Below are 15,060 nucleotides of genomic sequence, written 5' to 3' on the forward strand. Positions count from 1 at the left end.
CACACACTGCCCTTGCAGAGGACTCAGGTCTGGCAGCTCACAACACCCTGCAATTTGAGTTTCAAGGGGATCTGATACCTTCTGGCTTGTACAGGCACCTGTGCTCATGTGCACAACCCCCCGACACACACACACACACACACACACACACACACACACACACACACACACACACACACACATTGTGGCATATGAACTCTCTGGCCTCAGAATCATTGCTGCTTTAATCTAGCTTGTTGAAATCTGTTCCTGAATTGAAGTTATGGTCTGACATCTCTGCAATATACTTGCTGGCAAACAGATTGCAACTATTGTCCTTTACAGAAGTTAACAGCACTCCTACCCATCTTGTCAGCTAGTTCCTTTTTCAATGGTCAACTGAAGACATTCTATCTTCAATCTTCTGAAGGATGTGGAGGTGGAGCATACAAAATACTTGGGACAAGATGTATTTGGAATATTTTTATAACCATAATGAGACATCTTTTAGTATGCCTATATCTTGTCAGTAATCCATCAGGAAGGTATTGAAATTTTCCATTTCTAAGACTTTGGGGCTCAGAGTCTTGGATTTGGGGATGTTTCTTTATGGGTTGAAGTTGTTCAACTTGTGAGGTTTGCCAGTCACAACTTCCTAACGCCATGCTCACATGAAGTGTGACTACCAGCATTTGTCCAGTTAGGAGCTTGCCTTTCTCTTGTAGACCAGGCTGGTCCGGCAGTGGTAGCACATGCCTTTAATCCCAGCACTTGGGGCAGAGGCAGGTGGATCTCTGTGAGTTCAAGATCAGCCTGGTCTAGAAGAGCTAGTTCCACGACAGCCACAGAAAAACCTGGCCTCGAACACCCCCCTCCAAAAAAAAAAAAAAAAAAAACCAAAAACCCACCACCATCACAAAACCAAAGGGTCTTGCCTTTCTCACACATAAATCCAATCTACTTACTGCATTATAGTTTACACATTTCTGCCACAATTTGATGGCAAAACAGACAGATTGTCAATGGTGTAACTGGAAGCCACTGAGGATTGGAAAAGCTAAACGGCCTCAATAAGGCCATTCAACGAGATCAAGGACAACCAGTTCAAGACCTTTGACTCTACAACCCACCCTAGTTCCTTTTGCCCACACAACCTGGAGAACATGACCAAATCACATCCCATTGTCTCACCATGGTCCTCAACAAGAAACACCTGAATGTCATTGAAAGCATCATCTCTCATGCTATTGGCAAGTTTTTCCTAAGCAATACAATTTTTGCCTAAGTCTTACAAACTCTATATTCCCCTCATGCATTGAGCACCAACATCCACTCTTAAACCAAGAGGCCTAATTGAACAAAACATGCCACCCCCCATGCTCCCCATTTTCCCTGCCATCTGAGAGCTCCTGAATTATCCTGCTCCTGTTCACTGTTGGGTCCTTTGTCATTTTATTCAGTGCTCTAGCAATCGTTGTAAGCCTCATTTTTCGCCGGCAGAAATATGCCTAAGTGATGTATTGCAGCTCCCCCACACAAAGGAGACCACCACAAGGAAGGTTTGAGTTTACAGTCGCTCAGACCTTGAAGGAAATGGGAGAGTGCTGTAAACACAACACTGAAAGAAACTGCTGCAGTGTGAGCACAAAACAATGAACACAGTAGAACTTTCCCACAGGGCTGTGCCTACCAGTCTTTGTGTTAGCTGCACCCCCGGCACTGGCTTCCAGCATCCTAGCATAAGAGGTGATCCTCTGGATAGCTTCCCCTCGTTTGGAAATCCGTAGAGCATTGACTACTCAGAACCATAAGAGGACCAGTTCCTTCAGACTGTTTCACCAGCTGCACACTCCAGGCTTGAATACTACCCATAAATCTGGTTGTTTCCATGGGGAGGGAGGGTAAATTTTAACAATATTGTTTCCTCTATAATTGTCTCCACAGACTTTAGTTTCTGGAGCTGGTTTATTAAATCCCACTTTTTTTTTCCTTAGAAAATCATTCTGAAGGCAAGAATAACCATGCTTTCCCATCTACCCATTTATTGAGCAAAGTGACCTGAAGTATGCAGCACTGTACGGACACATCTTTAAACTCAATTGTTTGCTTCTGCTTCAGCCAGATTTAGTACAACACTGTGACATGTAATCTGTAGTTGATACCACAATCAATGTTTTCAGATTAATATACTAGTAGCACTGGCTGCAATTCCAGAGGCTCCAGCCTCGATTCCCAGTACCCACATGGCAGCTCACAGGTCCCAACACACCAGTTAGAGGATGATGCCCTCTTCTGCACTCCGCCAGCATTGCAATCAAATGGTGCACAGATACACGTAGGCAAAACACATAAAATAAACAATCTTTTAAAAAGACACTAGTAGCCTCAACCATCTATTATTTGCACTTAGCAGTGTCTGGTAAGTAGGTGGTCAGTGCTGAAGGTAGGATGAAGAACCTGTGCCCCAGCCAATGAAGACATAAGTCAACAGGAATCGTAAAGTCCCATCCCAGCCTCTCCCTTGGCTCCCCTCCCTACATCGCAGGAACACTGGCTTCAGGATTAAGAACAGAAAAGTTAGGAACATTAAGGTTACAACTTTAAAAACTCATCTGTGTCAGTGAGTAAACAGGCAAAGATTCAAATGTTCTCCATTTTATAAGACCATTTTTAAAAACTTGCATTTTCCCAGGCATTTGAAAATGTTGTTTATTTACAGACACGTTTTTTTTCATCTCAGCCCTTACACATAGGTATGCATATATCTGCCTAAATCCATGGATTAAAGGTTCTGTCTTAATTACCTATTTTATCTTAAAGTGACAGAGTAGGGCAGGTGGAGGGACCCTCACTTTTGCTTCACTTAAGGCTCTCACCTCTGCTGACTTTTTGATCCAGGAGTGAATGCTGTTTATCTTAGCATCCATCAGGATCAGCAAAGCAGGGCTGAACAGGTGGGAAGTATAGATTCTATCCAGACACTAATCAGAATAATCAAGTAAGACTCGGTGACAACACATTAATTCAAGTGACTTCAATTTTATTTTCATTTTTTTGTATAATCTTCAGAAGGTGGGAGAAGTGTCAGGTAGAGTTATCTCCCCACCCCTCTCCCCACCAAGCCAAATCACTCAAGAATTGGGATCTTGGAAATGCAATAGTAGACCATCAGTGGTACCATTACGCCGTTGGTTACAGCACCATGCTAATAAGTCAGGGTCTGAGCACTGACTTCTGCAAGGGCCAGTTAACTGAAGTTTGTCCCAAGGACTTTACTAAGCAGCACTGTTAACTGCAGACTGCTTTCTCACAATCACCTCACTGTCAGAGGACAAGGTCCTGGCAAGGTGGTTGGTGAATGAAAACAAATCTATCTACACTAATGGAGGAAAAAGAAATCCCATGTGTGCTGCTGATAAAAGGTTAATGGAGTCTTATCTTTAAAGGAAAAGCCACACATCATCTTAGTTCTATGCTAAACAAGGTTCAATCTGAAAGAGTTGGTGACAGTTAACAGTTAACTTGATCTTGGAACTCGTGACAGTCTATAGCAAGCCCAGTAAAGGCCCTGATACTGTCACTTAACCCATGGAACTAGTAATTCCACATGGACAGCCTTTCCTCTTAATAACTGTGTACCACATTTTTTTTTGCATATTTACCATTAGTCATTTGGTTCAAAGTACTGTGAAAAATTCAGCTAGAAAATTATTCATAAAACTGTATTCTGTATTTTATTTTCAAACAGCCAAGTGTCCACATTTAAAATGCAGAATTTGCAAATATAAGTTAATCTAATAATTCAATTTAAAATAAAGTAAAACAGTTTCCTTTAGTTATCACAATACATAAAATGGTATTATAAACTCCAAGAGGCGAGGTGAATTCCATGACGACAGTGCCAAAAGCTATGAACTCATTAAACCTCGTAATGTCAGTTCATGTCTCATGACCAGGCATGAAACAAGCCACCACTGTATTCAAATGGCTCAGTGAGATTCACTCATGGTTTAATGTGGGTCAAGCAAGATTTTTTTTTAACAATGACATTAAAAAATCTTTCAACAAAAAAAATCCTCCAATTGTTTAAAAACAATTATACACGGAGGACAATTACATTTTAAAACATCTTGGCTAAATTTCAATGGTTAGGCTGCTGACCGCAGTGTAAAAGTTTGTATTTAAAAATATCACAAATATAGTATTTAACAGTGAAAATTTCAATGTGGTTAAGTTTCACTGTGAAGCGATTTCACCTGAGTAGACTTTGAAATCTAGTGCTCATGTTTTGGGGAAAGGGAAGGAAAGCCCCTCTTGTCTGATGCTGAGTTTGCAGCTGATTCTCCCACTGACCCCCTGGGGGTACAGGAACCATCTGCTATGGCCTTCCCTTTCCCACGTAAATTTACTCTTATCCATCAAATATTTCCATGTAGCTACCCATTCAAGCATAGCAACCCAATTCATTCAGTTCTATACAACGGCCTCTACATTATATACATGTTTAATTAGCAATAGGAAATAGAAAATAAAAATTTACAGTGATTGAGAAGGGGTCAGAGAATAAGACAGGAAAAGTAATACTGTATAATCAGAATATCCTATCAGCCTACCACTTTCAATGACAAGGTTTTCTTTTATTGGTTGGAATACAAAGAAGGCATAAGGGATTCCAGGAAAATAACACTATGTCTCAGAAAATTCAACGTGCTCCACCATCAGGATATCCATCACAGATTTAATTTCTTCTGTACAATTTTTATAAATGTGTTTTTCTTTTCAAAGTCATCAGATTTCCAGGTGAAACTCAGCACTACACAGTATGCCCTTGAAGCAATGAGGTTAACCTGCTTTATTTGGGTACCAAGGTCCCTTCCAGACAGCATTAAAATAAAGACAAGTAAGACTAGACAGATAAAATCCAGTATAATTCAAACCCGACAATGAAAAATTTCCCCCATATTGTTGCAAAAGTCTCTCTACTGAAATGCTTTGCTACAATAATAAAAAGCATACATTACATAGAAAAGGTACCAGTGTACTAAAAAGTGACAGGAGTGGACTAGCAAATCCTTCAAAGCACATTATATAAATGACTAGCATTAAAAACATTTCCCTATAAAATGTAGGTCAGAGTCAGTTATAAATTGGCGGCTTCATTTCTAAAGCAGTGACGGGTGTTTCAGAGTACAGTATAGTATCTACTCACTTCAAGCTATAAGTTTGTCTTTCTTTGTATTGAAGCTGAGTAAATTCATCTGGTCAGCTGAGAAATCAAGCTTGAAAAATAAGTATCTAAAAATCAAAGTAGAAAGTTTAGAATCATTGAAATGTAACTATGAAATATGAAGAAATTTATCTACTTCACAATTGAACTGAAGTTACCTGAACACTTACGGGCTTGAATCTAAAACAGAAACACATATTAAAACCCAAAGCAAACCACAAAGTTAGGTAGCAGTACAGAAGCAGGAAAAAAAAACCAAATAAACAAAAACAAACAAACACATCCCTTCCTTCAGTGTGATGGGCACTAAGTTCTGCGTCTTCCTCCATCTTTGCACAAGAGTGGTAAGGCCATTCAATGCTTAGTGAGAGTGATCGCAGACGAAGCCAGGTCTAGCCTGTCTCCCCTGCAACGTCAATTATGCTGTGTAAACAGTGTTACGTTCCAACAGAAGGAACAATGGAATTTGCTTATAAAAACTGATTAAAGATAATCATTATTAAATGAAATAAGGATAACTAACAACTCTGAAATGTTTCTATAGAACGTTCCTGATGCTACTTGTAAAGTTAGCACTGCTATGTATTATTGCTTACATACAGTACAACATCACACGCCTTCTAACATAAAGCCGTACTGTGATTGGTTTGTACATATTTACAGAGTCTTAAAAACAAGCTGTAAAAACATTACATACTTTCAGACAATACAAATTAGCACATTGGTACTCACTTCAAACAAATGGAATGCATAACATTAATAAACATCATAAAGGAAGACTCACATCAAAGTCCTTGATTGTCAAGACACGTTTATATATAAACTCTAACTGTGCAGAATTAAAGATTCAATCATAGGTACATCCTTACTCGATGAACCATATTTACAGCATGGTATTGCATAAAAAAATAAAATAATGTTTACAGGGTTTTACTTTTTTTATCCATTGGATTAAAGAAAGCAACAAACACAACAAGAAATGTTTGTCTGCTTTAGCTTGTTTCCTACCAAAGTTTAGTTGGAGAAAGGAAACATATGGTTTTTATTTGCAGAATATAGCAAAAACAACTGGAAAATTATTTCCCTGAAATAAAGCAATTTGAAACGGAAAAGGTTTAAATTAAATTGCAGACTCAAATAAACCCTCACTGATTCTAATAGTGCTTCTTCAAGTAAACACACGGAAAAGATGAACTCTACAGGTCCTGGGGAGGGCAGCAGGCAGCGTGCCCACTCCAAGGCTCCCGGCCTTTTTTTTTTTTTTTTTTTTTTTAAACAGCCCTTTAAAAACCCAAATCAGTAAAATCAAAGAAGCGGCAAAAGATTTAACCTCACTGGCACTTCACAAGTGTCTCTCATCTGTGGGAATGAAAGCTTGCCCTGAGCACAAGGCCTCTTCTACCTCTCAGGAGATAAAATGACCCATTGCTGGCACCCTGAGTCAGAGCTAACTAAGATGGTGGATTCCTACCTGACTAGGTAGCACATGCGCACTGCACTGTAGACCATCAACAACAAAAAAGCTTAGGAGCCGCTCGGCTATTCTAAACCCAATGAAATAATGTGCAGTAAGAACTGATACTCAAAACGCAACAGTGTTTCAGATGCTGGAGAACTCCTGCCTGTCTCACGGTGGACAAAAGCTGAAGAAGCTACTCCTCTACAAGACTTTGCTCCCCGAGAGAGATGAGAGATGTGAACTGACAAGGATCCGTCTAAAGCAGCACGCAAGGCCACTTCCTTCCTCTAATGCCCAGAACTTTCTGAACCAAAGTGGAGAACCCAAACTTTTGAGATGCTTCTCGCATGATGAAGAAACTAGCTGAGCCTGGCAGGAGTCAGGACTTCACAGTAAGTGATGACTACACTTCAGCGGTAAGTCAGTAAGTTATGCTGGCTATCGGTTACCTCAAATGCTTATAACCTGGTAGGAAAGTCTGCCATCGTGTAGATTTAAAGAAAGGACAGGAATGCAACGCCTGAAATTCTGTTTACAGAACTTCCATTTTTCAAGGCTTTTCTTCCTAAGTGTACCTGAACCGCTCAGCAATTGTTCCATTCTTAAACCTGTGCTGGTGATGTTGTAAACAAAACCCCTCACACTGTACAAGCAGCACATCAAGTTCTCAGAGGAACTACATTTTTAAAACTCAGGCTCGACTTAGGAAATCAAGGTCTACTCTTATCAAAAGTACTATGAGAAAAATACAAATGCTCATAGACGTGAGCATGGTCCCATAACATGTCATCTGATGAAGCATTTCTGCGCTGAGGTGATGTGCCACGGACACATCGGTTTTCAGACCAACAATGGCAGAACTTAAAATATTTACTTCAAAGAAGTCTTAAAGTTCTTGAAGATCTGACAGCAAAGCTTAAGCTGTCAAGTGGGAAAACTATGATTTCAAGCAAAGTTTCATAACAAAGTATAGAGGAAACCACATTAAATATAACTTATATTCCTTGTCATAAAAAGACCAACATATTAAAAAATTTAAATGAGTCTAAGTGAAGGATGGGGGAGGAGGGTATTACTTTGTTCCCTTTCTTTATGAGAACAGTTTTGGGATAATATTAAATAAAAGAAAAATAATTTAAATGGATAACATATTCAACACTGAAACAAAGCACACAGGTCTACAGGGCCAACAGCAAAGTCAAAATGAAAGTTAACGAAAGCTTCATCTCCCAAGGGTACTAGTTTCAGGTTACCACTGGTACATTGCGAGAAAGAAAGATGGCAGAAATTTGAAGTACAAAACCCAAAAAGGTGGAACAAATAAAAGAGGAGGGCAGAGTCAGTGTAACTAATGTTGAGTCTCCAAAAATTAAAACTGTCCAACGTGTAACTCAAACCATCATTCTTCATAAAAGTGTATATATATATATATATATATGTGTGTGTGTATATAAAAGCACTATTTATTGTACCATGCTGTATTATTTTAAGACAAAGTATACATATATAAAAAAAACATTCTTCGTATAAGGATAAAGTCTGTAGTTTATTTAGATTTTGAAATGCAACAAAAAACTTCCGATCACTCATCTAGCTGAAAAAGAAATTGCAGTTACTGGAATCAGTAAGCATTTCCTCTTTGTAAAACTGTCATGAGCAGTATTCACTTAAAAGTAACTTAAGTAAGCAATTAAAATGCCCATTTCTTTAGTTTCTTGGGATACTGTTTAATTATCCAATCTATCAAGAGTCCAGAAAGAGAAGAATTAGACCAGGTTTTACAGTCCAAAGATATCCCAACTTCCTTTTATTGCCAAAAAGCAAAATTGTCAATTACGAGATGATTATGACACAACCATATCAAACTTAAAAAAATCTATTTTTTTAACTTTGAGAAATCAAAAATACCCGATTAATTCTAAGTGCTCTATGTCAACTGAAGTGTGTAAAGTGAAATACATCTCAGCTTCAAAACGTGGAATATACATTGCGTGTAAGCATTATTTTTTTGGGAATGTAATCTACAGAATATTTCTTTTTTTACTAAAACTTCAAACCTTGATACTTGCACATGAAAAATCATAAAAAATATCTAAGTATACCTGTACAAAGAAACTGACACCAATATGCACACTTCCAGAGAGAAGTGAATGCTTCAACAGTTGTGTTTTGGTAAAAGTTTTGAAAGTATGCATACTTTAAAAGTAATTAGGCTTTTAAATAGTGGAGTCTTAGACTATCAGATTTTTATTACCTTTTTCTTCAAAAAAAAAAACACATGTCAATATAATGCAAAATGAGAATCAAGGGTATATGGCATATCATTTTTAAGGTGGTTTCTTTTTATTCCCCCCTATAGGACAAACTACTTATTTTAAGCCATAATCTCTTGACATGGAAACTTTAAGTTCACTGTCTGTGAAGTGTCCTCAGATTCCCTGCTCAAGTGCAATACTATGCTGAAAACTTAGAAACAGTATGAGGAAATTTCACACAATTACTACGCTCCTAAGAATGTACAATGTTATCAGTTAGGAAACAATTGTGCGAAAGTCTTTTCTCCTTTTTATCTTGGTGTGGGTCAATAGCAAGGTTCTGATCTAAAACAAGTAATGCATTGCTCTATAACGGTGACAACACGTAAGGCAGTTCAAGGAATGCGGACTAACCAAACGAAATGCAGGTATTGGATTATCTTGCTATTCTTATCAGCTTGCTATGAACGCATTACTCTTAAATCTGTATAGCACTCCATTTTACACAGAGTAACCCCACTCTCGATTAATCTGTTCTAAAGTGCCAGTATTATTTACATTTTTTTTTTTTTTTTTAGCCAAAAGTCTGGCCAGTTGTGGCATCTGGTGAAGATGTCATCCCAGCTCTATTATCATTTACATTCACCAAGGGAAATTCTGAAAATTCAGCACTTGTCCCTGGTCCCCGAAGGTTCACCTGTCCATTGGCAGTGCTAAATTGAGTTGCTATTCCAGCTCTGGATCCATGATATGGAGCACGGAAGGGCTGTTCAAAGGAGCTCATTTGGTAAGCCTGGTGGACAGGCTGTGCCTCAGCTTTCTTCTGAGAAGTCACTTGATCCAAAAAGTCTGCGGTTGATGTGGCAGAGGCATGGTTTGTCTCATCACCTGAAAAGGGAAACGGGTGCTGTGAGTCACCGACTATTAGTCCAAAGTGGGACTTATCTGGAGTTGTTCTTAGTGGAGAATTCATTCCTGATCGAAAGCTATTGATGGGCATGGCTGCATAGACTTGCTTGTCTATGGAAGAGAATGCTGGCGGATTTGGAAGGGTCTGGTTATCAGTCACAAAGTTAAGGCTGGGGCTATTCAAATAGGCATCGTTTTGGCTAGTTCTGTCCAAAGCCTGTTGCAGGAACTTGGAGTACTCCTGCAGCATGTTAGCTTTATCTGCCGAGGATGCCTGAGAGCTTGATCCAACACTCTCTGACGGAGTGACTTCAGGTACGTCAGAAGAATTGATTGATATGCTAGAAGTCACTTCAGTATCGGCAACACTGAAGGAAATCTCGTGCTGTCCGTTAGCCTTGTGGGAGTAATGATCCAGCAGAGTCTGCAGGACCTCATCTGGAATAACGCTTTTGTCATGATTGCTCTTAATCTCCACATTCAGTGCTTGGGAATCCAATATGGATGCTGTGGTACTCTCGTCAATGACGCTGGCCACAGCTGCTTGTGTGACAGAGGGCTGAGAAGCTATGGTACCCACATTCAGCGCATACTCCCTGCTGTTGTTACTTGCAGCTTGAAGATACCGCTTCTTCTTCAGAAACTGCATGGCATCATCATAGTTAGTACTGCTGTGTACAGGTTTGCTGGGCCCCTCCTGCAAGTTATCCACTTGATCAATGTCAGCACTGCCTTCTGAGTCCAGTAAAGCCTGCTTATCCACAAGCTCAAACGCATACTTTGAAACTTTGCTGTCTTCGTAAGTGGACAGGGGTGAAATGGTTTGATTTTGTTCCAATGGCTGTTTCAGACTTCTCTTACTATTGATTTTTTTGAGAACCAACTTGGGTGGGTGTATTTCTCCAGATGCATCTTCCAAATGGGAACCTCCAACGGAAGAATGTGGCATTTCAACAGCATATTCTGCAACCATGTACTCATCTTTTACTTTAGTGCTCGAAGAGTAGAGCGGCAGGTAATCATTTTTGTCTTTCTTCATGTCAGATTTGTCCAATGCACTCTCTTTGTCCATTCCAGATGATTTCTTCTCAGTTTTTTGCCTTTTCTTTTTTGGCAGTGAATTATCTTTTGGTGATGTAGAAAAGCCAGAATCTTCCTCTGAAGTGAGAAGGCCACCTTTGATGGCACATCTGTTGAGCTTTTTGTCATGGTTTTCATGGCACATACGTTTATGTTTCAATACACGATCTGTTCTGGAAAAATACTGTTGAAATCAGAGGTTGGAAGTAGTTTTTTGTTGTTGTTTTTATGATTTTTTTTGTCAACAAGGAAGAGAAGAAAAAAAACAAGATAATTAATAACAATATAAACAATTCACTGATCAAGTTTCTATTATAAATCTAACCAAAGAGCTGAGAATCTCAAATGGTTCTAATACTAACGGTACCTAACTATTACTTATCTATTGCACACTACAGTTAGGTAGGAAAATTCAAACTGGCTCACTTACCTGTAAGCAGTATTCACATTGGTAAGGCTTCTCTCCACTGTGAGTTCTCTTGTGCCTTTCCATGTGATATTTCTGTATGAATCTCATACCACATTCATCACAGCGAAATGGTTTTTCACCTAATACATGATTTAAAAAATTCAAAACAAAACATTGTCAAATCACAGACTGCTTTGCCAAAAGAATCTCTTAACATAAACAGCTTTTGACAGTCACAATAATTTCCTCCTTTTAAATGACAAAAGTTTTCTATAAACTAAAGGCTGAAAGCAGGCACATTAAAAGAATGTCATCAATGCAATCTAACATAATTCTTGGGTGCAGATTTTTTAAAGATATTGTATCACACCTGGAGACTTCATTTATTCATTCATGTGCCATTCACCACAGCACGTATATGGTGGTGGGAGTTGGTTCTCTCCTTCTACCATGGAGATCTTAGGTTTGAACTCTCAGGCTCTCAATCAGTCTTGATGGCAAGCACCAACATGAGCTAAGCTACCTTGCCAAGCCCAAGAGCAGCTGTTTTAGTCTTAGTTTCTTTCTTTTTTAATTTTTAAATCACTATGCTTATGTGGAGGTAGACAGGACAATTTGAGGGAATCCATTTTCTCCTCCCACCATGTGGGTTCTAAGGATCGAACTCAAGTCATAAATAAGGGCTGTTTTGACCCTTAATTCCTTTAAAAGCTCTTACGAGTAAATGAAATCTGGATCCTTGGAAAGTACCTCTTACAACAGAGTTTACTAACACAAATACTACTGGGACAAAATTTCCCAAGTAAGGTTGGGGTTGGGAAAAACCATTTGTGGTGTGTGTGCTGTGAGCTCAAATAGCTTGTATTGATACAGGGGATGTCTGCGTGATCAGCAGAGAAACCCTGTCTTGAAAAAGAAGAAAAAAAACCCAAAACAAAACCACAACCAAAACAAACAAACAAACAAACAAACAAAAACTCATTCAGGGAAAGCACAATATATGAGAAAGATCATCCTAGTATGTTCCACAAACACTGTTCCTGTTATAAGTGCAAAGGTTCTGGGTTTTTTGTTTGTTTTGTTATTTGTTTGTTTGTTTGTTGTTTTTACGAGACAGGGTTTCTCTGTGTAGTTTTTGAAGCCTGTCCTGGAACTCACTCTGTAGACCAGGCTGGCCTTGAACTCTTCACAGAGATCTAGATGCCTGCCTGCCTTTGCCTCCCGAGTGCTGGGATTAAAGGCGTGTGCCACCACGAGCTCTGGGGTTTCTGAGTAGTGACTAGGGTGTTTCACCCTGGCCACATGACACTGAGACCATCAGCAGTCTACGGGTAAGGATGTAAGAATCTCACAACAGACGGGCATCTGCAAAGGCTTGAGTGTGTCCCACAAAGCTCCTGATGTAATGGCACTGGGAGGCAACGTGGGATCTTTAGGAAATGGAGCCTAGTATGAAGCGACTACACCATCACAACACCCTTGAAAGGAACTTTTTTTTGGTAGTCCCTACAGTTACTTCTTTCAAGAGAACTATTGGTTGTTCTGGCCTCTTGTTTTGCCTTCTGATCACCCACACTCTGCCATGATGCTACCTGACATGATATGACACGGTTAGGGGCCCTCACCAGAGGCCAAGGTAACAGAGCAACAGTGTTGACTTTCAGCCTCCAAGTGGCAAGCTGACAGAAGGTGCCTTCTCTATGAAGTACCCACGGTCGGTGTCACTTCATTTCAGCATTCTACTACAGAAGTTATTGGGCAGGTTACATGTGTGAGGATTGCAAGGACCCAGGCTTCGTGCACAATCTAACTCTGTATAGCTTGGCATAATGATCTCATTTTTGACAGTCTGACAGTCCTCTTTACACTTTACTCCAAACTAAGTTTAACCACCATCCTATCAAAATAGTTCTTTCTGATGTGGTATTGTTTTGTTGTTTGAGACAGAGTCTTCATATGCAGCTCAGGCTGGCTTGAAGCTTGCTATTTAGGCCCATGCTGGTCTCAAATTCACCATCCTTCTGCCTTAGTCTTCCAAATGCCAGGATTAAGGCGGGTACCACCACACGAGGCCCAGAATGGCTATTGGGAATCACCACAAAGTTGTTAATTCAAAGAACTCTCACTTCAATTACCTCACTGACCCTCTTACTGTCACTCAGCTAGGTGACACTGTCCTTGAATTGTTCTGGCTTCTAGGACATCCACACTCCCTCAGTTTGTCTGACTGCTCCTTCTTGCTGCTGTTCCCAGCTGACTCTCCTCTGAATGCAAATGCTTTATATCTAATCTAGAAGCCGTCCCTCAGCCTTCTGCCTTTCTCATTCTATGTTCTTTTCTTAGGCAAGAGGGAAGCTCATCTACGGTCACGGCTTTAATTATGCTCAACTCTGATCTCCAGACCCACATCTCCAATCTGTCTATTCAACATATCTATTTTTCTTTTTCATTTTAGCCTTATTTTATGCATGAGTACTTGCCTTCATGTACATATGTTTACCACATGTGAGCCTGGGGGTGGGAGGCCATTAGTAGATGTCAGATCCCCTGGAACTGGAGTTAAAGGTGGTTGGGAACCACCATGTGTATTCTGGGAATTAAACCTGGGTTCTCTGCAAGGGCAGCCAGTACTTTTTAACCACTGAGCCATCTCCTCACACCTGACATTACTGATACTTAAGCATCTCAAATACATCACATCTCACACTAAACTTAAGATCTTCAACTACAGCTAAGATTACAATGGTGCTACTATTCACTCAGCTGTGCAAGCTAGAGACCTGTACAACTTTACTCTGTTGTTTTGTATTTGCCCAATTAATAGATCCTACTGATTCCTCTTAGTCTCCGGCTGTTATTACCCAAGTTTAAGACATTTCCAGGCCTAGAAAATGATGCAATGCCCTTCTAACTAGTGTTAGTTACCTTTTCCTTGCTGCAACAAGTTTCTGAAATAAATAATTTAAAAGACAGATTCGTTTGACTCATACTCTCACAGGTTGTAGCCCATGACTGGCTCCACTGTTTTCCTCCTCCTCATGTGAGACTGTATATAGACGTCTCAGCCTTCTTGCCATTCCTCCTTAATAATTATACAGAGTAGCAAGGGATAAAAAGCCATCCTCAAATATAAACATTCTTCATCACTAAATGTTTTTCCTAATCATGGCCTTTAGACTTTCTGCTAATTCCCTGGTTCCTTTATTAATTTGCTATAAAAAATAAAAGACTTGCCTTTGCCTGTCCATATAAACTGTACTTTATACTGTATTTCTCTCTCTCTCACACACACACACAGAGTTTATTTCAGAGTAGGAAACATAATAGACAGTGAAGCTGGAGAAGGGTGTGGGAGACAGGGATGGAGGGAAGATGGCTAACATCAACAACAGGGCAGGATAACCACGGTCTAAATCAATTTATTGTCAATTTCTATTAGTGAGGATTTTGAATGTTCTCCAGACAAAGAAAAGATAATGTCTGAGGAAATGAATGTGTCGATTTCTCTGATCTGATAACTATTGGCTTTTCTACCCTGTTCCTTCTTTCAGACTCTTCATATCAAATATACTTCTTGATCACAGGGCTTTGTTTTAGTATAGTCTGACTCTATTCTGCAGTATTGAAGCTATTTACATTTAGGATACTTTCTCAACTATTTTGGGTTAAATATAATCACACACTATTTGCTTACTATCTGATCATTTGGTCTCTGTTTCTTTTGCTCCTCTCTACTGCTTCA

General features: G+C 39.5%; 1 protein-coding gene across 5 annotated transcripts in view; it reads right to left on the reverse strand.

Moving 5' to 3' along the window:
• Positions 1 to 4,467: 4,467 nt before the first annotated feature.
• The window catches only part of Znf148 (zinc finger protein 148), a 121,407-nt gene continuing 110,814 nt past the window's right edge, over positions 4,468 to 15,060 (reverse strand). For all 5 annotated transcript variants that reach the window (XM_005071540.4, XM_040750882.1, XM_040750883.1 and 2 more), the window contains 2 exons: positions 11,340 to 11,458; positions 4,468 to 11,093 (listed from right to left, as the gene is read on the reverse strand). In XM_005071540.4, coding sequence (XP_005071597.1) covers positions 9,495 to 11,093; positions 11,340 to 11,458 — 1,718 coding nt within the window. In that variant the 3' untranslated portion in view covers positions 4,468 to 9,494. The remainder of the gene's footprint in view (positions 11,094 to 11,339; positions 11,459 to 15,060) is intronic.

The sequence above is a fragment of the Mesocricetus auratus genome, unplaced genomic scaffold (genome assembly GCF_017639785.1).
Source record: "Mesocricetus auratus isolate SY011 unplaced genomic scaffold, BCM_Maur_2.0 Super-Scaffold_100008, whole genome shotgun sequence".
NCBI lineage: Eukaryota > Metazoa > Chordata > Mammalia > Rodentia > Cricetidae > Mesocricetus > Mesocricetus auratus.